The sequence below is a fragment of the Cnephaeus nilssonii genome, assembly GCF_951640355.1.
Source record: "Cnephaeus nilssonii genome assembly, chromosome: 5".
In the NCBI taxonomy this organism is placed as follows: Eukaryota; Metazoa; Chordata; class Mammalia; order Chiroptera; family Vespertilionidae; genus Cnephaeus; species Cnephaeus nilssonii.
Genome location: NC_137076.1, coordinates 6029705 through 6055914, shown reverse-complemented (window position 1 = coordinate 6055914; position 26210 = coordinate 6029705). Strand labels below are relative to the sequence as shown.

Sequence of the window (26210 nt, the reverse complement as noted above, 5' to 3'; positions counted from 1 at the left end):
ATAGTCGCGGGATACTTGAACTGCCTGAACAGCCGCCGCTCCGGCGGGCAGCTCGCTTCTTCTCGGTGTGTCCCTGGCTGCTCACCCCGGCCGTGCCTGCGCTTCCGCAGCCTCCTCGGCTCTCGGCCATCCCGGGCGGGCGGGCCGGGCTGAGGCGGGCGCCCACGGCGGGAGCGTTCCTCGGCGCGGCCGGTCGGCGGGAGCGAGTGCACGCTGCTTGGCGCCGCAGGCGGATCCCGCCGCGGCCTCGGAGCAGTGATGTTGGGCTCCTCTGCGGCCCGCGAGGCGGGCTCGGCGCCGCTCTCCTTGCAGCAGACGGCACCCCACGAGGACCAGGAGAACATCAACCCCGAGAAGGCCTCTCCCGCCCAGCAGCCCCGGACCCGGGCCCGGCTGGCGGCACTGAAGGCCGTGAACCAGCGGGCTCCAGCGCCGCCGCAGAGGCCCAAGACGCGACGGGTACCGATGAGCGTGGTTCCGCCGGGGGTTAGGCAGGGGAGAGGGGCGAGAAGGCACGCTGGCTTCTGGGGAGGTCTGGGTCTGCCGTCCCCCGATCCCTGGTTTTGGCGTGTTGGGAGGCCACTGGGAGGGAACCGTGACTCCCACTGTGTGTTTGCTGCTTGTCTGTCCTCTGTTGGGTTATTTTTCTGCAGATAATGGGGTCAAACCAAGCCCTGCCGCCTGTGTGGTCTGTGCCCGCCTCCACGCCTTACTCTTAGCTTTTAAACCCTAGGACCTCCTTCCGCCTCCCCATAGAAGGAAGTTAGGAGGTTACCTCTACTTTAGGAAAGGATATAAAAATACTGTGTTTGGGGTAAATTCCGCCATTTTACCGGATTTGCTCTGTTGCTCCACCCCGGGGTGAACGTGGTGACCAACATGTTTTTGCCATCTCTTTCCTAAGCTTGTCATCTTTTGGCCTCTCTATCCCTCTTGTGGCCTTGATTAATTTTTCATATTTCCACTCGGTATGACTCTCTAACCTTTGTATACGTGCCTGTGACAAATTGAACCATCCCTTCTTTTCCTTGACTACCCAAACTTCCTTGCCTGGATTTTGCCCCAGAAAGTTTCTTTTCCTGGAGTAGTTGGGAGTAGAAGCGGTGGCTGAGACCCATAAGGGGAAGAAAGCAACACTCCATTTAATAAGCTCAAAGTCAGTCATTGGTTTCTTCTTAGGTTGCACCTCTGAAGGATCTTCCTGTAAATGATGAGCGTGTCATTGTTCCTCCCTGGAAAGCAAACAGCAAACAGCCTGCATTTACCATTCACGTGGATGAACCAGAAGAGACTCAGAAGAGCTCAGGCGAGTCTAAAGAAACAGAATGCGAAGATGTCCTGGCGTTTAATTCAGCTATTGCTTTACCTGAACCAAGAAAACCACTGGTGCCTCTTGATTATCCAATGGAAGATAGCTTTGGTAAGTTTTAACGAACATCTGTATCAAATCGATGTAATCATAATTATTAAATAGGTTGGGTTAATGATATTTTGCATTGTAAGGCATCTTACCTTATCCTTACTATATAATGAGTTTGGTTTAATGTCACAAGTTTAGAAACTGTGATTTATCTCAGACCTCACAGCTAATACATGACCCAGTGCCGACAAAAAGACCCAGATCCAAATTGGGTGCTCCTGCCAGTCCCATCAGTTTAACTAGATCTCAAACCCTGGTTTTAATCTGACCTAGAGATGTTCCCAGGGTTGGGAGAACAGATTTCAGTTCTATTCATTCCTAAGACTCCCTTGGTGCATTCCACTGCAGAGAGTGCTGTGTGAGCGTGCAGCTTGACCTGCCCTGATATCTAACATCTCTCCTGGCTTTAAAATTTTGTTTCTGTGAAACCAGTCTGAGCCATCCTCTGACACCAGCGAGGAACGCTGTCCTGTGAGTCGGGTTGAACCATAGGTATTTGTACGTAAGCAGCTGTAAGGAGAATAGTGGATCTATAGTGGATCAAAGCAGCTGTGCCCACAGTGGACTGCTTCTGTACCTGGGGCTGTTGAGTCACTGGACAGCTCACTAAATCCAAACTCATTTCACTTTTAGTTCTGCTGGTGAGAGGTGGTCCTTTGGAATTAAAACAATTTATGTATTTTTATTTAAAATTTGCAATAAATTTTAACCTCAAAGTGAACCTTGAAGTGAAAACAAAAATGGAGGATATTCTTTGCTTCAAAAGAGAATTTAAAATTGAAAAAGATGAATCACTTGTTGAATGTAGTGTTAGCCCTGCTTCTAGTTATTGCCTAGATCAGTGATGGCGAACCTATGACACACGTGTCAGCACTGACACGCGTAGCCATTTCTGATGACACGCAGCCGCTGAGGCGGCCGCATGCCGAGGATGAAACATTTGCTGCTCCTGAGGATGAAACATTTGCGACTAGAGGATGAAACATTAACTCCAAGACTCTAGTCGCAAATGTTTCATCCTCCCCTATTAGACACTCTGTGCCGGAGGTCTGCAGGCCAAAACAACAGAAGTCCGGCACAGAGCGTCTAGTTCTGGGACTTCTGGTTAAGCCGGGATCTTTGCCCTCACTTCCGCCGGCAGAGCAGGGAGCAGCGGAACGCAGCGGGGGACGCATCTCTGGGGACCCTGCCATTACCAGTAACCAAATAACAGTTAACCACAGCAACCATTATCTACTGTTCTGGGGTGTCATGGATTTCTAATCCATCATTACTGAGATAAGTGAGGAGGAGGCTGGGAGAGGCGAGGGTTTGTGGCGTGCTATGGGTGCCGTTTCCCGCCATTAGAAATAGCGGCAGCCATTTTCATTCACATAAGGAACACCATCTTGCTCCATAGCGCAGACTCCATTTCACCACTATTACTGTTGTGCATCCTTATTAACCCCTATTTCTGCTTCTTAACCCTGCCCTTTCCTAAAAGACAGTTATATGCACCATTTTGTGGTTAGTTAGGCTAGTTAACCCCTAATTGCCTGCAGGCCTAACAAGCTATCTATAATTCTACCTTCTGTCACTGCCCCCCTGATGGAGAACCCAAAAAATAAAAAACTAAGGTTAAGTAAAGGAAGTGGTAGTAGCAGTGGCCGACCTTTTCAAGAGACATGGACCGAGATGTATGGCTTTATAGAAAAAAATGGTAGATCATTTTGCGTTCTATTACTGAAACGGTAGTAAGCAGAACGTGGAATATAAATAGACATTTTGAAACTAATCATTCCCCGCTCTTGGAAAAAAGTGAGGATGAAAGGAAGGAATACATTTCCAGGCAGCTACACCTTTATAAGAGCCAATCTAATTCCATCCTTAACCTTGTGCACTTGGATGTCAAGTGTGACTCGACACGGTTAGCATTAGAATAAAGGAATCGAGAAAAAAGCAAGCGAGTGCAAAGGGTTAAATTTATGAAAGGCTCTACAAATTTAACATCTGCAAGTTTGAGCATTGCTCTATAGCTCAGCATGGAAAAGCACTCAGTGAGGGAAAATTTATTAAAGAAACTCTCCTAAGATGTGCACCAGTTCTATTTCACGATATGCACAATAAAGATGCAATTATTAAGAGAATATCTGAGTTACCACTCAGTAGAAATATCATAAAAGACCGAATAATGAGACTGAACACAAACGTACAACATCAATTGAGAGACATACGGAAGTGTAAATATTTTTCGATCTCTCTTGATGAAACTACTGATGTCACATCACATGCTCAGTTGGCCGTTATTGGTCGAGATTCTGATGGTCTCACAATGAGAGAAGAGTTGATAAAGTTAGTATCAGTGTCAACAAGTAAATCAGGAAGCGAAATATGTAAGGTTGTTATACAAACATTTCGTGACCTAAGCATTGATATCTCTAAAGTTGTGTCAGTGACGACAGATGGGGCACCAAATATGGTGGGGGAAAAAGTCGGATTTGTCAAATGGTTTACAGAAGCTATTGGACATCCGATTGTGCCTTTTCATTGTATTATCCATCAGGAGGCTTTATGTGCCAAGGCAGGATTCACCGACTTAAACGACTTAATGCCAGTTGTTACAAAAATAGTTAATTTAATAGCTGCTCGCCCCCTTCACAAGCGAGAATTTTCGGCACTTTCACTGGAGGTTGATTCCACCTACAGTGGACTGCTGATGTACAATAATGTAAGATGGCTGAGCCAAGGCAAAGTTCTTGAGCGCTTTGTGGAGTGCTTTGAAGAAATTAAGGTATTTCTTGACGATAAGGATCTGGGAAACTTTCCTCAGCTTAATGATGATAAGTGGGTCAACACCCTGATGTTTTTTACAGATCTCTCTGTTCATATTAATGAACTGAACTTAAGTTACAAGGTTTTGGCAAAAGTATTGACGTTATGTTTGGATACATAAAAGCTTTTGAAAGTAAAGTTAAAATTTTCAAGCGAGATGTAGAAACTAAAACTTATAAGTATTTTCCTCAAGTAACAAAGTATTTTGAGAAGGCCAGTGCAGCTGTACAAAATGAAATGGAGCTCTTGCATATGAAGTACCAGCATGTTTTAGACTCGTTACTTGACCAGTTTAGTGATAGATTTAGTCAATTTAGAAGTCTAGAACAGACCATGAAAATAATGAAGTATCCTGATGTAGTAGTCTACAGTAGTTTGGAATTAAATGGTTTCCAATGGATGCAAATTGATGATTTGGAGATGCAACTTGCAGAATTTCAAGACAGTATCTGGGCTCAGGTGTTTGTCGACTTGAGGTCAAAGCTTGAGAATCTGGAAAGGTGCCGCTTGGAGAATCAAGAGGAGTGCCACTACGAACAGGAAATTTGGAGTGCCTGGAACCGACTACCAGACACTTTTAGCACCCTGAAAAATATAGCAATGGCTTTACTCACAATTTTCCCCTCTACATACTTTTGTGAGGCCTTATTCTCAGCGTTAAATAATATCAAAACCAACAAAAGAAACAGATTGACAAATGAAGTTAGTAGCGCTTGCTTGGGCCTGAAGTGTACAAAATACCAACCTTCAATTGAAGATTTAGCTAATAAAATTCAACAACAAAAAAGTCACTAATAGGCAGGTTAGTTAAAGAATTCCCCCTCCCCCTCACTTATCTTAGTTCACGGCACCCCACACAAGCTAAATAATATCAAGACCAATAAAAGAAACCGACTGACGGATGAACAAAGAAGTCACTAAGCAGGTAAGTTAAATATTTAGTTTTTGGTTTATTAAATACAATTATATATAACAATTATACATTTATGTTATTTAAACTATAAATATCGCGAAATAATGTTTTTTCCTCAAAGTGACACACTACCCGAGTTATGCTCAGTTTTTTGGCGAAGTTTGACACCAAGCTCAAAAGGTTGCCCATCACTGGCCTAGATTGTGCTTTGAATGCATCTGACTTGGGGCTCTGCAAATTCTTAAGAGCAAATCCTGTGTGTTATCTTAGAACTTGGATTTTAATCCTGTCCTAATAGAACCACCGTGCCACTGTCTCTCTTGGAAGATGAGAGATACTCTAACATAATACCTGTGATTGGCCTGTCATTATTTTTTCTTATTAATTAAATTCATTCTAAAGCTAAGTGGACAGGTACTAAAACCAGAGTGAGGTAGTCTGTATACTTTGTCATCAGTGAAATAATTGCTTTGGCAGTGTGGGACACCTACAAGGGCAATCACTTTTGGCAATTAAATAGAAAATTAAATGAGGGCCCTAGCCGGTTTGGGTCCCAGGTTCGATTCCCGTCAAGGGCACGTGCTCGAGTTGAAGGCTGATCTCCAGTAGGGGCATGCAGGAGGCATCCAGTCAATGATTCTCTCTCATCATTGATGTATCAGTCTCTCTCCCTCTCCCTTCCTCTCTGAAATAAATGGAAATATAAAAAGAGAAAATTAAACGAGGAACTGAATCGTGCTTTTGAATTCTCCCAGAGTCACCACACGCTATGGACATGTCAATTGTGTTGGAAGAGGAAAAGCCAGTGAGTGTTAATGAAGTCCCAGACTACCATGAGGACATTCACACATACCTCAGGGAAATGGAGGTAAAGGCTTTAAGGACCACTTTCTATGTTGTTACTTACTCAGTGTGGTGAGATGGCATTGAGGGCGTTTGTGAGCTTTTTTAACTTCCCGTGCAGTACTGTAATGCTGTACTTTGGTTTCTAGCATATAGCTACTTTGCGAGTGTAGAACAATCTAACTGCATTAACACTATGCTAAGTGACTTTCTGAACAGATTAAATGTAAGCCTAAAGTGGGCTACATGAAGAAGCAGCCAGACATCAACAACAGCATGAGGGCCATCCTCGTGGACTGGCTAGTTGAAGTAGGAGAAGAATATAAACTACAGAATGAGACCCTGCACTTGGCGGTGAACTACATCGACAGGTTCCTTTCCTCCATGTCTGTGCTGAGAGGAAAACTTCAGCTGGTGGGCACTGCTGCTATGCTGTTGGCCTCGTAAGTTCGTTCGGTTAAAAGGGATCAGTACCTTTCTGTGCATGGAACTAACGTGATTTTTAACATGTGACAATACTACACAAGGCAGAGAGTTGGTGCCTACTTCAGTGGTGACAGGTGTGGATGAAACCTGCCTAATTTAGGACATTACTTTTCCAGATCTGGATCCCAGGGTACCTTGTTGAGTTAACATGTACACTGGCTACATTTTCATACCAGATTACAAAGTTTTAACATGTGGTCCCTTCCATTAAAAAGTGCTTTCCAGCATATGAGCAAAATCTCATTAAGACATGAAAACTAAATTTTAAAACTAAAATATAAAATGTTTATTTTTCTAAGAAAATTTCTTAAATTTTCAGTTACGTGGTGTCCTTGGGAAGTCTCATGCTTCTCACTTATTTCCTTTGACTGCACTGGGAGAAAGATCTTAAAAGTCCTTCATTGATCTGGGTCTTCTAATTAGCATTTACCCAGTCTCCGCAGAAACTGGATTTGTTCTGTGTAATCTGCTAGAGGGATTTCAGAATTGGGATATTCATGCTTGCTTCTCTTTTAGGACTGATTACTTAAAACTTTTTTCCTTGTAGAAAGTTTGAAGAAATATACCCCCCAGAGGTAGCAGAGTTTGTGTACATTACAGATGATACCTACACCAAGAAACAAGTTCTGAGAATGGAGCACCTCGTTCTGAAAGTCCTTTCTTTTGACTTGGCGGCACCAACTGTAAATCAGTTCCTCACCCAGTACTTTCTGCACCAGCAGCCTTCGAACTGCAAAGTTGAAAGTTTAGCGATGGTAAGTTCATTTTGTTGATGCAAGATTGTTAGGTCACAATTAGGGACAAGCCCTAGTTTTATTATGCAGCTCTGGTCAAGGGATTTAATATTCCAGGGACAGATTCATGCTGCAGTATGGAAGAAAGACTACCATTGGCAAAAGATAATAGAAATAAAGTCTTGGGAAATGGTAGCCAGATTATTTTTAAAGTTATTAAAAGTGCTCTGGCTGGGTGTCTCAGGTGCTTGGATCTCGTCCCGTACACCAAAACACCCAAAGGTTGGGGGTTCAGTTCCTAGCCGGGACACAACCGATTGATGTTTCTCTCTCCCTTGGGGATTTAAAAAAGAGATTAAGAGGAAAGTGAGGGAGAGAATGGAAAACACTTATGATAGTGAATGTATCTAAAAGACGAGGCTGTGGGAATTTTCCCCGATGGTTGCTCTACAGTCAGTCTTCAGGGGAAATAGGTCAGAAGGCAGAGATGTGAGGTTTGAATTCTAGAGCTCTTATGACCATAAAGCATATTACTTTTCATTCCAGTTTTTGGGAGAGTTAAGTTTGATAGATGCTGACCCCTACCTTAAGTATTTGCCATCAGTTATTGCCGGAGCGGCCTTTCATCTAGCACTCTACACAGTCACGGGACAAAGCTGGGTATGTATTACATCATCACACATATACCTTGGGACTTAACCGCTTGGGCCATTAACTGACTGACCTGGGAAAACTTTAACATTAACACAGTTTAAGCGTGTTTGTTAGGTAGAAAGCTTTGTTGTTGCTTGGATTTAAAAGGTGTGTTGAAAGCATTGCCTCCCAACCTGCTGCAGGGAAAGTAGTCGAAATCGATCCAAATCAGCATAAAAGCGTTGGAATGCCAGCTTAGAAAACTGGTAGACCTGTCAGTTGCTGTTAGCACTGAAATTTACAGCTGCAGCTCAGTGCCAAATGTTAACTGTGGCTGCTCCTGAAACCAACCCAGCCGTGTTCTCCCTCTGCAGCCGGAATCCCTGGTACAGAAGACGGGCTACACCCTGGAGAGTCTGAAGCCCTGTCTCCTGGACCTGCACCAGACCTACCTCAGAGCGCCACAGCACGCGCAGCAGTCCATCAGGGAAAAGTACAAACATTCCAAGTAAGGCGGAACATGAGAATTTTTTTTCATATGTTTTCATTGATTTCAGAGGGAGAGGGAGAAACATTAATGATGAGAATCATTGATTGGCCGCCTCCTGCACACCCCTTACTGGGGATTGAGCCCACAATCCAGGCATGTGCCCTTGACCAGAATCGAGCCCAGGACCCTTCAGTCCATAGGCCAACACTCTATCCACTGAACCAAACCTTGTTGTTAATCCTTACTTACCAGAGGATATTTTTTCCATGGTTTTTAGAGAGTTCAAGGGAGAGGGAGAGATGGAGAGAAACATTGATGTGAGACACATTGACTGGTTGCCTCCCACATGGGCCAGGACAGAGGCACATGCGCTTAACTGGAATTGAACCCGTGACCCTTCAGTCTGTAGGCCAACGCTCTATCCACTGAGCCAAATGGGGTAGGGCAACATGATTTAAAGGAGCTGGCTTCCCGGGGTGTCGTATGGTTCCGAGATCCATGACATTTGACCTTTATGAAAGGGTCCGCGAATTGGGCACAGCCTCCTTGGGGGCTGTTCTCTTGGCAGGGCTGTGTCTGTCCTGTATTTGAGGGAGAAGAGGGGACGGGCATGTGTGTATGTGTTTTGTAATCATTGCTTGCTCAGGTAGAAACAGCACTTTGAGTTCTTTGTATATTCACTCAATGAATGTTGACTAAAAGTGGATTTTTTCCCCTGCTTACAGGTATCATGGTGTTTCTCTCCTCATCCCACCAGAGACACTACAGGTGTAACAGTGAAAGACTGACTTTGCTTTCTAAGAGTTAAATCAAGGTATATGGTGTACAGTTTTTAAAGTTTTAAATTTACAATCATTTCTGAATACAAAAGTTATGGTCAAGTACAAATTATGGTCTCTATTCCTTTTTAATGGTTTTAATTTGTATATCTTTTGTACATGTACTGTCGTATCTTAGATATGTGGCTGATTATGAGTGGTTTTGTTAAAGTATTAATGATGCCAGCTGTCAGGATAATAAGAGTAAGAATTAATAAATTGATTTGAAAAACTTAGTTTGTAAGTCAAATTTAATTTGAAGTAAAAATTTGACTTCAGGGTTTCACAGAGAAGTAAATTTCTCCTATGGGGACTGGAAGGGGTTCTCATAAAATTAGTTTCGGGAAAACAGACAGCAGTTCTGACATCCACTTTCCTGAGCATCCAGCCATTTGCTGGCTCGCACAACCAGCGTGTCTGGAGTGGATCTGCTTGCTGACCAGTCATGGTCCTTGGTGTACACCAGGAGAGTGCTCTCCACGCCTGTTCACCTGGACACAGCTGAAGTGGCAGTTATTTAAAACCTGTTAAGTTTTCCAGAAGGTTTACTAAAAGCATAATGTAAAAGCGAAGGAAATGACTAGATTTTATAATGGATTTGTGAATAAAAAATGTTCAAGGTTGCTAGCACTTAAATAAATATCCTTTTAATAGTTCTGTACACAAATACAACCATGTGAGCTTTAATTAGCAGTTCTCTTCTTTCTTCTCTTCTTCACTGCTGTTTTACTTGGTGCTTTTTCTTGTTTTGCACTGATGGTCTGTGTTCTGTGAATAAAGTCAATTATGAGTTTACGAACAGTACTAGTACCAGAAGCTGATTCACCCCACTGTGCTTGTTAAATTCTGGATCATAAAAATAGGAGGCCTTACTTTTTCCCAGTAGGATATATATAACATTTGCCAACTATGACAGTAAAAGTGACTTTGAAAGGCATCCAAACAATTCTATAGAATTAGGTCCTAATGTTTATAGACTTCTAATGAGAAAGAGACAACTCTTTGTTTACAGTAGGTAAGATGAGAATAAAACCAGAGAAATAAACCAGAAACTGTTACCTTATTTTCTTCGGATTCTTGTCTGGTTCTAAAATGATCGTTTCTTCTTCTTCACTGTCAGACAGCACGATAGGGGCCTCTTTAAGAAAATGTTCAGGAAGCAATGTAAGTACAGGCACCTGGGTTCACTGTATTCAGAAAGGCTATTTCTCCTACAGGCTCAGGTGATGGTTAGCATTTTTGAGCAATAAGTTGTTTTTAACTTAAAGTAGTAACTCGCTGTATTGTGAAGATCTGGAAGCAAACCCTCCGTATATCTGAGGTGGGCCTGTAATCTCTTTAAAAGTTTCCAAATTGGTTTCCATAGCAGCAATTCTAAAACTGTTTCATACAACTAGAGCCCAGTTTACTCTGAGGGCGGGCTGCCAGGCCTACTTGGTTCTTTCCTTCCCTCAGGTAACTTCTTGGAGCTTTGAAACAGTATGCTTGATTCCCCAAACATGTCTTTAATTACATCATCATTCTGTACATTCATAATAGAAAAGTTAGGGGAAATCTGTGTGTGTGTGTGTGTGTGTGTGTGTACACATACACACATACACACTGAGTGGCCAGATTATTATGATCTCTGAACATATAATAATCTGGCCACTCAGTGTATATCCTATATAATAAAAGGCTAATATGCAAATTGTCCCCTTGACCAGGAGTTCAACCAGCAGGCAGGCTGGCGGCCAACCGCCCATGTCCCCTCCCCCTGGCCAGGCTGGCCGGACACCACCCATGCACCAATTCATGCACCGGGCCTCTAACACACACACACACACACACACACGAGGCCCGATGCACAAAGATTCGTGCAAGAATGGGCCTTCCTTCCCCTGGCTTTTGGCGCCGCCTTCGCTCCACCTGGAGCCGCCTTTCTGCCTTCCCATGCTGCCCAGAGGCCTGGAATGGCTGAGGTGGTGCGGACCGCCTGCGTAGTCACCATGGCGACGACGGAAGTGTCCCACCCCGCTCCTGGCCACCCAGAGCTTGTGTATGCAAATTAACCCAACAGAGATGGTGGGTTAATTTGCATACTCACTCCTGATTGGCTGGTGGGCATCACAAAGGTACAGTCAATTAGCATGTTACTCTTTTATTAGTGTAGATATACTATATACGCTGAGTGGCCAGATTATTATGCGTTCAGAGGTCATAATAATCTGGCCTCTCAGTGTATATGTATATGTGTGTATATATCATCTTGTAGAACCAATTTGGAAACAAGTCAAGATGCCATTCAAAGTGCTCGTGCCACTCTATAAGGTACCACAGTTTATCTTAGAATTTGTTAATTTTGGAGATCTAAATTTTTCATTTCTCCCTATTATAAACACTGTAATGGAAATACCTAGAAACATAGTGGTTGGGCCAAAAGGTATATATACATTCCAAACGATACTGCCAAACCCCTTCATAAATATTGTTCCAATTTACATTCCAAGAAATAGTCTATGAAGAACCCATTTTCTCATACAACCTTGCCAACGCTAGTATTTTTAATATTGCCCAATACAGCAGTCAAAAAATGCTCTTATCTTTTTGCTTTGAATTTATTTCCTTTATTACTACCAGGGTTGGCATATGTAACTGGCCATTTATATGTGAGAATTACTTTGTAGTTTTCTCCTGAGCCTTCATTAATGATACATAATGTGGATTATCCCTTTCCCCAATTGGCTGTTGGTATATCAGGTCTTCATGTTTTGAGTTTTCAGTTAGTTTCTCACTTTGTTTATAAGCTTTAGAAAGGCTTTACCTGCTCTGTCCTCCCAACTGGCTTAAGTCCACCTTTATTATTCAGTTGAAAATATTAATCTTGAAGCTAGCAATTGAATATTCTAGCAGTTAGTCTTATTAATCTTAGAAAAACAGTTCACAAATATGTAAAGGAACATATGAAAGGATGCTCACTGTAGCACTGAAACAGTGTATCAATAAGGGAATAACTAAACCAACTAGTAACATTCAACACTACAGAATTCTATGCAGCATTAAAGACTGACTGATGTATATGTAATTACATGGAAAGTCTAAAGCTTCATTCATGGTCTCACTGTGGAAGCAGCGTATATGCTATAAATATATCCTATATAATAAAAGGTTAATATGCAAATTGACAGAATGGCAGAATGACTGGTCATTATGACACACACTGACCACCAGGGGGCAGATGCTCAACACATGAGGAGTGCCGCTCAGCAGAAGCCGGGCTCACGGCTGGCGAGTGCATCGGTGGTGGCGGGAGCTTCTCCCACCTCTGCGGCACTAAAGATGTCCAACTGTGGGGAGCGGGCCTAAGCCATAAATTGGACATCCCCTGAGGGCTCCCGGGCTGCAAGAGGGCACAGGCCGGATTGAGGGACCCGCCCCACTGAGTGCATGATTTTTCGTGCACCGGGCCTCTAGTAGTAAATAAATATCTGGACCAAGCTCTGGAAGAGTGATGCCAAACCCTAACCCTAACCCTAACCCTGGGAAAGTGAATAAAGGTCCCAATCAATGGGGATGTTTTTTCTACAAAACCCAGCAAGCTCAGTCATGCTCACAGGCACTGAATTCCTCCTCAAAGGCAGGCTGGACTGTGCATCACAGACTGTAAGTGCATCCTTTAGTTCCCTGCCCACCTAATGCCTATATTCTTCCTCGTATGATTTGTTTTTACTACATAAAAAACAACTCGTGATTATTTTCTACTGTGGGCCAAGCAAGAAGTTGGGTTTTCTTGGAAGACGAAACACCCACAGGTAAAAACAATTGCTCCAGTTCTATGTATTTCAGAATGCAAGAAACACCTAGGACTACACGTTTTCTAGGTAACTCTAGGATTTTGTACCAATGTAGGAGCCAGAATTAAATGTTAGAACTCAGCCCTGGCTGATGTGTCAGTGGTTAGAACGTTGGCCCTTGCACTGAAGGGTTGAGGGTTCTATTCCTGGTCAAGGGCATGTACCTGGGTTGCAAGTTCGATCCTGAGTCCCAGTTGGGGCTGGTGCAAAAACCAACCAATCAATGTGTCTCTTTCACATCTATGTCACTGTCTCTCTCTCCCTCCCTTCCTTCCACTCTCTAAAAATCAATGGGAAAAATATCCTCAGGTGAGGATTAACAGAAAAATAAGTAAACTTTAGAATTCAATTCCTCAGTCACACAAGCCACATTTCAGTGCTCAACAGCTGCATGTGGGTGGCTAGTGGACCTGTTATATTAGACAGTGTAGATGTAGGACATTTCTGGTACTGTAGAATGTTACAGGCTTTATATGTTTCACTCTTAAGAACTACAAAGAAAAATTAGCATGCAGAAATAAGATCTTTAAGAAACCTCCTTAAAACTGGCCCAGAGAGATATACATAAAAGAAAAGAGAACAACACATTAAAAATGCAACTACATTTACATATCAAAGAGCTACCACAAACAAGCATATTCCTTTAGAAAAGAATTGGAGTTAATAGTGCGGTTAGCTTCAACAGTTTAGTTGAAATTCAGTTCCTCTAAAAACAGGAACTGCTAATATAAAAATAATCCCTATCTTAGTGGTACTTTATAAATAGGGATAGATTCTATACACATATAACTACATATATAATTTACATGTCTACATAACATCCTATATATAATACAGAGGTAATATGCTAATTGGTCCCAATGGTGTCATGATCACGACCAGTCAACGGGTTGTGTACGCACAGGAGCTGGGGGGCAGGGACGGGGGCGGGGACTTCTGCCCCCAACAGAGGCACACCCAGGCCTGCCCAGCCCTAACGTTTCACCCAGCGCTGAGGTGAAGCTGCTTGCCTGCATCCCTGACCTGGGACGTGACGCTGCCTGCCTGCGTCCCTGACCTGGGACACGGTGCTATCTGAATCCGTCCCTGACCTGGGACGTGACGCTGCCTGCCTGCGTCCCTGACCTGGGACACGGTGCTATCTGAATCCGTCCCTGTCCTGGGATGTGACGCTGCCTGCCTGTGTCCCTGACCTGGGACGTGGCGCAGAAGCCGGTCTCATGGCTGGCCAGCGCAGTGGCAGGAGCCTCTCCTGCCTCCACGGCAACACTAAGCTGACTAATGGCTTAGGCTCACTCTCTCCATTAATCAGACATCTCCTGAGGATCCCGGGCTGCCAGAGGGATGTCTGACTAGCAGCTTAGGCCCAATCCCCTGGGGAGCGAACCTAAACCATCAGTTGGACATTCCCCGAGGGGCCCTGACTGCAAGAGGGCACAGGCCAGGCTGAGGGACCCCCCCCCCCCCCGCCACCCTGAGTGCACGAATTTTCGTGCACCGGGCCTCTAGTCTATAATAATAAAAGGGTAGTATGCTAATTAGACCAGACATCATTCCGGACAAAGCCAGGGCCAGAGGGAAGCCCGGATCCCAGGTGCCTGCCGGAGCAAAGCCCAGGTCCCAGGTGCCAGAGGGAAGCCGGTACCAACAGCTGGGGAAAGGAAGGCCTATTCTTGCACGATTTTCATGCATCGGGCCTCTGGTCTAATACTAAAAGCCATAAAGTACCACCCACCTTGGCTTCCAGTATTGGAGACTTCCGTCCCCACGTCCGTCCTCACTCCATCCAGAATGATGGCTTCATCGCTGCCGCCTTCATCCTCGTCTTCTTTCTCAGAGTCTTCAAGGTCACCCCAGGAATTCTCTACTCCTTCTCCAATCTGGGCAGTTCCAGGAGTCCAGAGCACAGGTTTAGAAACACTTAACAGTTAAAGGAAGTTTTCTTTTTAAGACAGAAGTGTGCCTCAAAGTCTTAGGAGAAGAAATTTAATAGCTTATACTATAGGTGGCTGAACAATGAAGAAAAAACATAACTCAAGATTGTTATGGACATAATGGTGAGAAACATCAAGAGACTGGCTCTGAACATTTTAGTTGTATACTAATAAATTTGGTGAATGTAGAAAAAATTCAAGAACAATATGTAATAGTGTAGAATGATTGACCGTGCCATTGAGATTAAAGGCTAATTTTTCAAAAGAAAATGAAACGCTATAAATTGGTTTAGAGAATTTTCTGGATTTTGTAGGATAGCTGAAGAGAAGGTGGACATTAGACCATCAACTTACTGACTTCACTATCTGGTATCTTAAATGTTTTTTCTAACAAAGTATAGTGTTTCAGAGAAATGTCAGTATGTACCCCTTCCACAGCCTAGTAAGGCCCCAGTGGAATGAATCCTGTTGCTACTGGAAAAGCAAACCCCAGCACCAGTAAAGATACACGTCTGGGGGAGGCTCCGCTTCAGCCAGGATTTCTTCTGCCTTCTCCTCGACGTCAGAGGTGTCAACAGGGGCCTTTTCCATTTTAAATGCTGTGATCCTTTGTTTTGCTATAGACTCTGCAAAGCCAAACTTCCCACCTTCTTTCCTGTGTGTGGTATTTGGGGGAAGGAAAGGGGACGGGGTGGATGGTAGATGGACGAGAAGACAAAAAAGAAAAAAATGTTAACTATTTTACCCTTTGGTGAGACTAACTTATCCTCACCAATTTATTATGCCTATCAAGAGACATAATACAAGTTCCTGTAATTACCATGTATTGAATCATGTGCTGGGCACATGCCAAGGGCTTAAAGTAGGTTATTTTCTAATCCTCAAACCAGCCATACAGGCAGGCATTAACCTCCACGTCGTAGAAGACACTGATGCGGGGCTACAGGTCCGGTGTAATGTCACATGGGGAGAAGATGGGAATCAGCCCAGTGTGTGTCCTTTCAGTTAATTTGCGTTACCAGATTCTTTTTCCTAAGAACATGTTTACTTTTTTTAAAGAAAAATATCATGTGGCTTTTCAATACAGACTGTTTAAGTTGGAATACAATACAACAAACAGTTCAATCTACTTTCAAACAACATTTAGTATATTCAACTGAGATTAACAGATAAGGAAAGTGTGTGGTTACCCCTGTGCAAGAAGAATCCTTAACAGAAAAATCTATAAAAAGACCACTTGGTTCTAACAAAATTAAACTTACCGAACTTTCTGGTCATTCTCCAAAGCCTTCTGGATTAGCTCTGTGATTTCTGCCACTTTCACACCAGCTATTTTACTGCATCTCAAAACCTGTTTATAAAAATGAGCTGTTATTTAAAGACAACAAACCAAATAGCTTTCTCTAACAAAACCAAGAACAAGATTAGCTTTTCTAACTTCACAACTTAAGCCTGCCTTTGTTTCCTAATGTAATGTAGACATAAAATAAAGCAAGTTGTGGGAGTTGTTTTAGAATATTTGAAGGACTCTCACATTAAGGAAACAGACCCAAAAACATCCCCGCGGCACTAACAGACCCCAGGAAAGGCCAGGACGCACACAAGCTCGGTGCACTGACTGCCTCTGTGTGAGTGAGCAACGTCAACAGGCCACAGAGCATCCCTGGAGCTTTCAGAAAGCAAGGTTCTCGGGCGTCGGCGCCTAATGGATGTGTCTCTGGAGTTAGGGAGCTGGGAATGGCAGTGATGAGAAAACTTACATTTACTGCTCACTTAACATATGCTACAGTGTCACACGCCTACTTACCTTTACATTCTTCTACCAATGAAGTGTCACTAGGAACTTACTCCCTATTTACAGATGAAGAAGCGGAGGCATGAAGATCTGAAATTATTGGCCAAGGCCAGTCAGTCTAATGCAGAGCCGGAGCTCCAACAAAGCAGGCTGCGCTCAAGCACCTGCACCTCAGTACCTGGCAGCCTCTTTTCTAAAAGTCCGTGGGAATCTGATATGGAGCTGGGTTTGAGAACTGCTTATTATACCCAAATTCTACAAGTACTTTACTTTTAACCTCACTCCTATTTGTGACACTTTTTTTGGATAGAAATATGAACCTCGTTCTTCCCTGGAAAGTACCGTGTCTCTCTACCTAGAGAGGTTAGACTCTGGAGGCCATGCATGGGCGCAGCAGGGAAGAGGAAGGTAACTCGTCTCAACAGGGTGATGACAGTACTGAAACCGGATTCCAGCACAGCCAAGGATGAATCACTGGAAATGCCCTTGTTGGATTTTAGTTAAAAAAATGAGAAAAAGCTTCTAAATGGGATGTTAACCGCAGCACTAACCTGCTCATTTAGCAGCATTATCCCACCGCTGGACTGGATGGTACAAATCTCTCGGTGCTTGTTCACGGCAATCACCAGCAAGCCATCCATAACACGCTCCTCGCGCTCGCTGGGATCCACCAATAAAAATGTTCTGAAAGGAATGTTAAACGGACCTGAACAAATCATGTCAAATTTAAGATAATGGATATTTTTTTAAAGATGGCATTAATAAAGTCAACACAGTAAAGGCCTAAGCCTGTGAATTTGAGTCATTTTAAGGGGAAAAGATACAAGAGAATTTGTTTTATGGATCCAAAATAACACTATGTGTATATTGCTAGCTATCACAGTAAAATCAAGTTCATAATAGTTTTTTTTAAAAATAATATACAATCAAAATCTAATGCTATCACTTGGATTAAGTAACTTGTGGCTCATTAATAAAAACTTGATAATCTGGTTAATCTTAGAGTCTCCTTAATGGCCTGTGGTCTGAATGTCTTTCAGGTTCCGGTAATGGCTCATTTAGAAAACACTATTTCTGTATGTCTAATGGTAGCCTCAGTCACTTGTTTGCTGAGCCCTTCTAGTGTAGTGAGTCCAAGCTAAGTGCACAATACTGGAGTTCGAAGATTTAGTAGAAATAAAATGTATTTCGTGAACAAATTTAAGATAATGATTACATATTAAAATAAGGTAATACCTTAGATATACTAAGTAAAATTAAATATATAGAAATTAAATTTACCTATTTTTAACTTTTTAATGTCTGGGAAATTTTAAATTACATGTATGACTCACGTCTTTCTTTTTTTAAAAAATATTTTATTGATTTTTTACAGAGAGGAAGGGAGAGGGAAAGGTAGAAACATTGATGAGAGGGAAACATCAATCAGCTGCCTCCTGCACACCTCCTACTGGGGATGTGCCCGCAACCAAGGTACATGCCCTTGACTGGAATCGAACCTGGGACCCTTCAGTCTGCAGGCCGACACTCTATCCACTGAGCCAAACCTGTTAGGGCAGACTCACATCTTTCTGCTTGATGTTGCTGGTCCATTTCCCTCTAATGAAATTCTACACTACAATGACGGAAAGGTGAAAGCTTTCCTCTGGTTCTTATTCATAAAACTGTTAAAAATATGTACAGCTCCCTTTGTTTCTACGAAGATGTAAGGCCCAGGCTTTCATGGGAAGGTACAGGCATGGCCCCAGGCCCCAGGTTTGCTGCCGTGGGAGGAACCAGCAGGGAGTTGTGAGGAAACTGGGAGCTGAAGGAGCCGACTTTCCCAGGCGAGAACCGTTCCCCATGCCTGATCCTAGAACGACGCCCCTGAACGTGTTCCAAAGTCCTGCTTCCGTTAATCCTGATTCTCTCCCCACTTCCCCAAATCAGAGCTGAGCATACAATTCTCTAAACACCTGCACACCTCCAGGAAACAGAAGCTGCTCCCACGTGGTAGTAAATTCATAAATTTATGATATACCATGAAAAGAAAAATGTCTCTTCTATGGAGAAAGCTCTTTTCCAACTACAGCTCTTACAAGATAGGGCCACAGTGAGAAATGCAGTTCTTTCTGGACTGTGAGGTGCTGTAGTATGGAAGGAGGGTTGGCGTATTTGCCCACAGCACATTTCCCAGCTGCGATGCTCACTTCGGCCACGAGAGGAGGAGACTCACCCCTGCTGGAAGAAGGCAAAACTGACGCAGATGGGCATGTGGTGGATGCTCAACGGGACAGGGTCCCGCTCTTCCGGAGTGTACTGTTTGGAAATAAGAGAACATACAAAAATCATCCTGTACATCAAACAGTAAAATAAAAAATGAACTTCCCTCAATCCTCAATGAGTACTTAAATAACTTTCTATTACCTATCTGCCTTTGTCGCTAATGTTCCTTAAAACTTTATGCATTTGGCCCTAACCGGTTTGGCTCAGTGGATAGAGCGTCAGCCTGCGGACTGAAGGGTCCCAGGTTCGATTCCGGTCAAAGGCATGTACCTTGGTTGCGGGCACAACCCCAGTAGGGGGTGTGCAGAAAGCAACTGATCGATGTTTCTCTCTCATCAATGTTTCTAATTCTCTATCCCTCTCCCTTCCTCTCTGTAAAAAAAATAAATAAAATGTGTTAAAAAAAACACACCAAAAAACTTAATGCATTTGTCAAAAAGCGGTATTGAGGTATATTTTACATACCGTAAGTCCACTCATCAGAAGGATAGGATTCACATTTTAGTACCTTTCTAATACATTTACAGTTATGTAACCATCACCCCAATCTAGTTTTTTAACATTTCCATGACCATCCTCCCCCTACAACCTTCCTTGAGCCTGTTTGCAGTCAATTCTCACTCCCAGCCCCAAGCAACCATCGATCTACTTCCTGTCTCTATAAATCCGCCTTTTCTGGGCATTCCCTATAAGTGGAATCAAACAATTTTTAGTCTTTCGCATCCGCCTCCTTTCAGCTTAGCATGTCTCACCCATTCTTTGGTATGTATCAGCAGGTTGGTGCTTTTTACTGCTGAATTGTAGTCCATGGTATGGACAGACCACATTCTGTTTCTCCATTCTCCAGTGATAAACATTTGGATTGTTACCAGTTTGGGGCTATTACAAATATGCTATGAACATTCACATAAAAGTCTTTGGGTGAACATACACTTTCCTTCCCGTCCACTTGAGTAGATTTCTAGGCATGGAATTTCTGGGCTCTATACGTTTACACTTCGATTTTTAAGAAACAGCCACCTTTTCCATTGTGGCTGCACCATTTTGTATTACCACCAGCAATAACTCTCCAGTTTGTTTTTCTCTTTCTGCCTTTAAAATTCTTTGTCTTTAATTTTTGGCATTTTAATTATGATGTGTCTGGGCATGGGTTTATTGGTTCTTCTTGCTTGGGGTTCTCTGTGGCTCCTGAACTTGTGTGGCTTTTTCCTTTTATCATGTTAGGGAAGTTTTCTGCCATAATTTCTTCAAACACCTTCTCTATCCCATTCTCCCTTTCTGCCTCTTCTGGCATACGTTATTCTAATATTGTTATGTTTCACATTGTCCCACAGCTCCCTTAAGCTGTCCTCCAGTTTTTTAATTGTTTTTTCTTTTTGGTTCTCTAATTGATTTTTTTCAACCCTGTTTCTAATTCACTGATTTGATCCTCAGCTTCCCCTAATTTGCTGTGTATTCCTTCCATTGTGTTCTTTGTTTGTGTTATGTCATTCTTTATTTCCAACTGTTCTTTTTTCATAGTTACTATATATTTTTTTCATGCTGTTGACCATCATTACCCTGAACTCTGTTTCAGATAAAATTTCTTATCTCTGCTTCATTTATTGTTCTTCTGGAGAATTCTCTTGTTCATTGGGTTGTTTCTTTGTCTCCTTATTTTGGCTGTTTGTTTGGGTTTGTGACTATGTATGTATTAGGTAGATTTTCTACGCCTCTCAATCTCTAGTGCAGGACAGTGTCAAACACTAATTCTAGCTAATTAGATCAGTCAAAGACTCAAAACCTCCAGAGACCATCTCTACCTACAGACTGATAGGATTCTGACTTGAACTGCCCCCAAGCAATCACCCTCAGGTGTGGCGAGTTTTTTTCAACAGGGTGGGGCAGTTGCTTCTGCCTGGAGGCTAATTTGTTACTTTTAATCTCTTAAGTGGCCTCAGGGCAAGGTGTTTTCCAATAGGGTGTGTCCACTGTCTTCCCCCCAGGCAAGGCAGATGTCTGCTGGGAAAGATGTCCTCCCGCTGTGTGAGGGAATGACTCAGCACAGGAAACTGGGGGGTTGTCTGCTTTCTGAGCTCTAACCCTCGAGTTCTCAATCCTGGCTTCTGCTCACACAGCTCTGGTCCACTCTGCCCTCCCTCTGGCGGAGCACAAGGTGGGTGGCTCCACAGGGAATTTCATGCATTGGCCCTTTAACAGGGTGTCTGAATTTTCAGCTGTCACTCCCTGGCAGACAGCAACCCCACTGCTTTTTACAGCCAGATGTTATGTGGTTACTTTCTCAGTTGTGGCTCTTTGCTGGGGAGACCAGCTTGGGGATTAGATCCCAGAGTTCTCAGTGGCAACCCCTCACAACTGAGATAGCTCTCGGGAACTTCAGTTGCTGTCTGTGGGCACCCTGCCAGCCCTTTCACACCTCCGCCCCTCCTATCAGTCTCTTTGTGATCTGCACTTTCGGTTCTCGGTATTAATTATTCAGGAAGTTTTTCTGTATTTTAGTTGTAATTCCAGTTTGGTCCTGGGAGCGTGTCTGTGCAGCATCCACTTACCCTGCCACCATTTTTAATGCCCCTCTACAGTATTTTTAATTGATACCTTTTTTTTTTGTCTACTAATCACTTACTTGTTTTTACTTCTTTATACCATCTCCCTCCTCTAAAAGACCACATCTCTACTGTCCCTACTTCTAAGTCTTTAACAAATCTGCTCCCCTCTACTGCCTAAGAGCAGCATCATGAATGACTGCTTAGAGAATCTGGACCTCTGATGTTTCCTTTTATAACTCCAGGACTCAAATTACCACCACATGCACTTTCACAACTCTAGCATGTAATTTACATAAATTAAAATGGACATACTCAACAGTGGTTTTCAAAATGTGGTCCTTGCACCAGCAGCATCAGTATCACCTGGGAGCTGATAGAAGTGCACTACCCTAGGTTTTACCGCATCCTCCTCTGAGAGTGGAGCCTAGCAATGTTAGAACAAGCCTTACAGGTATTTCTGAAGAACTTCGCCTCACAGCATCTCACTGTGCTGAGACTCACGTATTTTTCACACATATGGTCTAAACGTAAAACAACTAGTTCACCCATGCTCAATCCAAAGAAGTCATCTAGTTCTATTCTAGAAAGCCAGGCTACGGTATGCTTTTACTAACAGATACTTCACTATAGGATATTTAAGAGATTTCAAAGACAATTTTGATGATATGTAGTTTTTGCCTTGCAAACAAATTTTTTTTAAAAATATATTTTATTGATTTTTTACAGAGAGGAAGGGAGAGGGATAGAGAGCTAGAAACATCGATGAGAGAGAAACATCTATCAGCTGCCTCCCGCACACCCCCTACTGGGGATGTGCCCACAACCAAGGTACATGCCCTTGACAGGAATCGAACCTGGGACCCTGGAGTCCGCAGGCCAATGCTCTATCCACTGAGCCAAACTGGTCAGGGCTTGCAAACAAATTTTATAATATACCTATTTCCATCTACAACAAGACCTGACCAACAAGTTGCCTGCACATCAAGGATATTCACTCATTCAGAGGGGAGCGTGGCTCACATCGTGGGAGCTTACCAGTGTTACTTCATCTCCTTGGACAGACACGTCAGGTCTTCGGAAGTGACACAAGGCTACAATGGCTGCAATGCTGGCAGCATCAATAATATTTCCGTCATGATTTAATAAATGTAGGTCCACACGTATCTGCCAAACCTGAATGTGAATTTAAAACAAAAATAAATCCTAACTGATCACAACCAATGGCTATTTAAAAGTAAAAGTAACATTATGTGCCAAATTTTCTCTTGCTGTTAAAACAGGGTTATTTCTTCTCTTGTTATCAATAAAACTATATTTAGAAAAATGTTAAGTCAGACCAACATCTGAAATACCAATAGTTTACCGTTCTTTGAGTCATTTGACAACAGTAAAATATATGCTCAAAATATACAAACCATTCTACATTTAATACTAAAATTTCCCTAACAAGCCTAATTATATTTTTATTGTCTCTCCTAACTCAAAAACCTCAACCTCTTAGGTTTTACTTGATAATATTTATGATAACCCTACAAGTAATTCGAGTAGTGTCACATTCAAGCTTGGAACGGGGAAAGGCTAAGGGACTTCCTGAAGTAAAAAAGCTGGTCAAAAGTCCTAGCTGGTTTGGCTCAGTGGATAGAGCACTGGGCTGAGGACTGCAGCGTCTCGGGTTCGATGCCAGTCAAGGGCACATGCCTGGGTTGCCAGCTTGGTCCCCAGTAGAGGACATGCAGGAGGCAGCCAATCAATGATTCTTTCTCAACATGGGTGTTTCTCTTTCCCTCTCCCTTCCTCTTTAAAATCAATAAAAAATATAGTTTAAAAAAAGGAAGATGGTCAAAATACCCTAATCAAGAATAAAGTTCTAATACCATCATGCACAACAATAAGATTTCCAATACCAGCCTGCCACTGACTCACTGTGTGGCCTATCCAGATGAAGGACTGAATCTGTTCTTCAGTTCTTCATCCAATAAGGAAAACATTACCTGCTTCCATCAACTGACTTAAATAACACAAGAAAATAAAAATATATGAAAAACCAGTTCTCTGAATAAGACATTTTTACACAAATTCAAGTTGCTATTTTCACAATGTTTTTTGTCCCTTCAGAAAGAGATGACACGAAATTCTAGAGGTGGCACCCAGGGAACATTTGAACTAAAGTGAACCAGTATAAAAATAAGTTAAGTGAAACTCTGAGAATTAATGTAGAGATACAGGGATCGATGAATCAACAATATTCATCCTAACTAAGAATTTTGGGCATACTCCCCACCTTTTCACCAGCAACAACACAGAGAGATTCAGTGTCTATACACTTCGAATTTCTTAGACATCTTTCCAAGAGACGATTCAACTTCACCAAGAGGTCTGACTGCCTATGAAGATAGGAATGGGCTAATGTCATGATTATGACACTAGGCATTAGAACAATACCTGGCCGCTGCTCTCGTCTCTGGTGAAAGCAGTTTAAGAAGGAGATTTAAATACCTGCCAGGTTCAAAAGCCGGGGCAGCCATCTGAGAGAGCTCAAGGTTAAAAAAGAGTATACCTTCAGTTGCCCTATTGAGTTTTGGAGAAACAAGTTCACAGGAAACCTGTCCAAGAACTCTGCAAAGACAAAGTACAAATCTGTTGACTAAATACATTTCCTTTCCAATTAAAAAAATCTAAAACAAATACTAATTAAGTTTCAATCTTACTCTGAGTAATAAGACACTCGGCAGGATACATCATTAGAGGCTTTATATTACATATAAAGTATAGTAGTAGAATATATACAGGAAAAAAAGTGCATATTGGTGTACCCAAAGAAATACAAGAAAAAAAATCTCTTATTTACAATACTGATTATTCTACAGATCCTTAAAAAAAAAAAGAAAAAAAATCAATGACCTTACCTTCTCTTTTCTAAAATAAGTATCTATTCATACAAGATACCTTGAAAACTTGAGATTTCTTAAGAAAGAAATTTTCCTATGGCACCGGTTCACCAACATTATCTGACCAATGTCCTCACAACTTCCAAATGAATATTAAAAACCGAATTCTCGGACACACCAGGGCCATGAAGGCACGCGGAGGGAAGTCCGGGTGAAGACACAGGGAGAATGCATTTATTTGTAGCCAAGAAGAAAAGTCTCAGGAGAAATCAGCCCTGCTGTCACCTGGATCCTGGACTTTTGGCCTCCACAACGTGGGACAATACATTTCTGTCATTTAAGCCACCCAAGTAGTGGTATTTTATGACAGCCCTAGTAAGCTAATACACACCTTTAAAAACACTCCAGAAAAAAAACAAAAACAAACAAACCTAATTCTCATGTCACTCAGGAAAAACAGGTAAGTAGGACCTACTTATTGACACGACATGCAGGAAACTCGGTGCAACCAAGAACTATAGGATGCCCATGTGGCAGAAAATATAGTTACGATTACAAATTTTAAGTGCGACTATAAATAAAAAATAAATCTTGCATTAAAGGAACTATACTTATTTTTGGCAGCTAAACAAAGTACAGGCCAGACTTCCTAGCTGCTCGGTCACCAACTGAGCCAATTACGTTCTTTTAAACTTCCCGCCACTGAGCTTCGATTGCGAAGGCTCTGTTACCTTGTTTTCCCGAGCTCCACAACACAGCACCCGTAATCCGTTCCGAACGAGATCCTGATGTTCCTGTAATCATAGGTCTGCCTGCCGTCCAGCCGCTGAAAGCACAACATTCACTCGGTTAGTTCCTCGGCAATATTCAGGGAACAGCTACTCTGGCAGGCCCGGGGCTGGGCTCCGGGGGGAAGCGGGATGCTGACCGCCCCACGGTGGGCAGCGGTAGTTGCTTAGTTCGGAGCCAGCTCGAGCCTTGAGAAGAACCCACTGGAGACAAAACCCGGGAGACTGGGAACACCCCCCAGGGGTTCCGAGGGCCCGGTCCGCGCGCGGCCGCGCCACCGAGCGCCCACGCAGCCCGAGGCCCCCGGGGCCGTCTACCTTCCTCTCCTCGATGGCGCGGAGGAGGAAGCGGCGCTCGCAGTTTGAAAGCGGCGTCTCCTTCATGCTGCCGGGGCGCGGGACCCACGGGCGGCGCGGAAATCCGTGGGGCAAAGGGAACCCAAGCCTCGGCACGCGCGGCCCGCTCGCTGGCGGCGCAGGTATTACGTCATCAGAGCGGCGCAGGCGCTTTGCGTCATCGGGCTCGGCGGCGGAACGTGCGGAAGCCAACGCTGGGGGGCGCCGCTGCTCACGCTCAGAGCGACGAGGGCGCGGGCGCCCGTGGCCCGAGAGCCCCATCGCCCACGGCTGCGCGTCTCTGAGTGGACGTATCTCCTCTTTTCTCATCAAGGGCAGGGGCGGAGAGGACCCCAAAATAAGCCCCAGTCGTAGAAATGAACGTCAGCGCCGCGCTCTCGCCCCGCACCCTTTCCTCAGTGCTAGCGGGGCAGGCGGGGCAGGCGTCCCCGCGCCCCACCGGCGAGGCAGGCGGGGAAGGCGAGGCAGGCGGGGCAGGCGGGGCAGGCGGGGCAGGCGGGGCAGGCGGGGCAGGCGAGGCAGGCGGGGCAGGCGCGGTGTGGCCGTGGGACGCGCGCGAGGCGGCGCCGGGGCGGGCGGAGGTGGAGGGTGGGGAGAAGGAGGCTGCGCTGGGGGGGGACCTCGGAGGCCCGAGAGGGCGATGAGCACTGAGAATG

General features: G+C 43.7%; 2 protein-coding genes across 2 annotated transcripts; one reads left to right on the top strand and one right to left on the bottom strand.

Annotated features, from left to right (window-relative positions):
* On the top strand, nt 1–9645 carry CCNA2 (cyclin A2). The gene is made up of 8 exons (XM_079770970.1): nt 1–459; nt 1180–1420; nt 5900–6012; nt 6207–6430; nt 7021–7228; nt 7754–7867; nt 8215–8348; nt 9056–9645. Exons 1-8 carry the CDS (start codon nt 259–261, stop codon nt 9102–9104), a joined length of 1284 nt encoding a protein of 427 aa, XP_079627096.1. The 5' UTR covers nt 1–258; the 3' UTR covers nt 9105–9645.
* A 128-nt stretch (nt 9646–9773) lies between these two features.
* Nucleotides 9774–25996, bottom strand: EXOSC9 (exosome component 9). Its single transcript, XM_079770969.1, has 12 exons — nt 25516–25996; nt 25141–25235; nt 24018–24137; nt 23803–23905; nt 22557–22694; nt 18926–19008; nt 17262–17394; nt 16178–16266; nt 15424–15570; nt 14717–14901; nt 10208–10286; nt 9774–9916 (listed from the first exon to the last, which is right to left on the bottom strand). Exons 1-12 carry the CDS (start codon nt 25861–25863, stop codon nt 9832–9834), a joined length of 1605 nt encoding a protein of 534 aa, XP_079627095.1. The 5' UTR covers nt 25864–25996; the 3' UTR covers nt 9774–9831.
* Nucleotides 25997–26210: the final 214 nt, after the last annotated feature.

Coding starts and splice junctions, on each gene's coding strand:
- CCNA2 (XM_079770970.1), top strand. CDS start 259: ATGTTGGGCTCCTCTGCGGCCCGCGAGGCGGGCTCGGCGCCGCTCTCC. Junction 6,013..6,206: donor CATACCTCAGGGAAATGGAG/GTAAAGGCTTTA, acceptor CTTTCTGAACAG/ATTAAATGTAAGCCTAAAGT. Junction 6,431..7,020: donor GCTGCTATGCTGTTGGCCTC/GTAAGTTCGTTC, acceptor TTTTCCTTGTAG/AAAGTTTGAAGAAATATACC.
- EXOSC9 (XM_079770969.1), bottom strand. CDS start 25,863: ATGAGAAAAGAGGAGATACGTCCACTCAGAGACGCGCAGCCGTGGGCG. Junction 25,236..25,515: donor GCGCCATCGAGGAGAGGAAG/GTAGACGGCCCC, acceptor TTGTGCTTTCAG/CGGCTGGACGGCAGGCAGAC. Junction 19,009..22,556: donor AAGGAGATGAAGTAACACTG/GTAAGCTCCCAC, acceptor ATTTCCAAACAG/TACACTCCGGAAGAGCGGGA.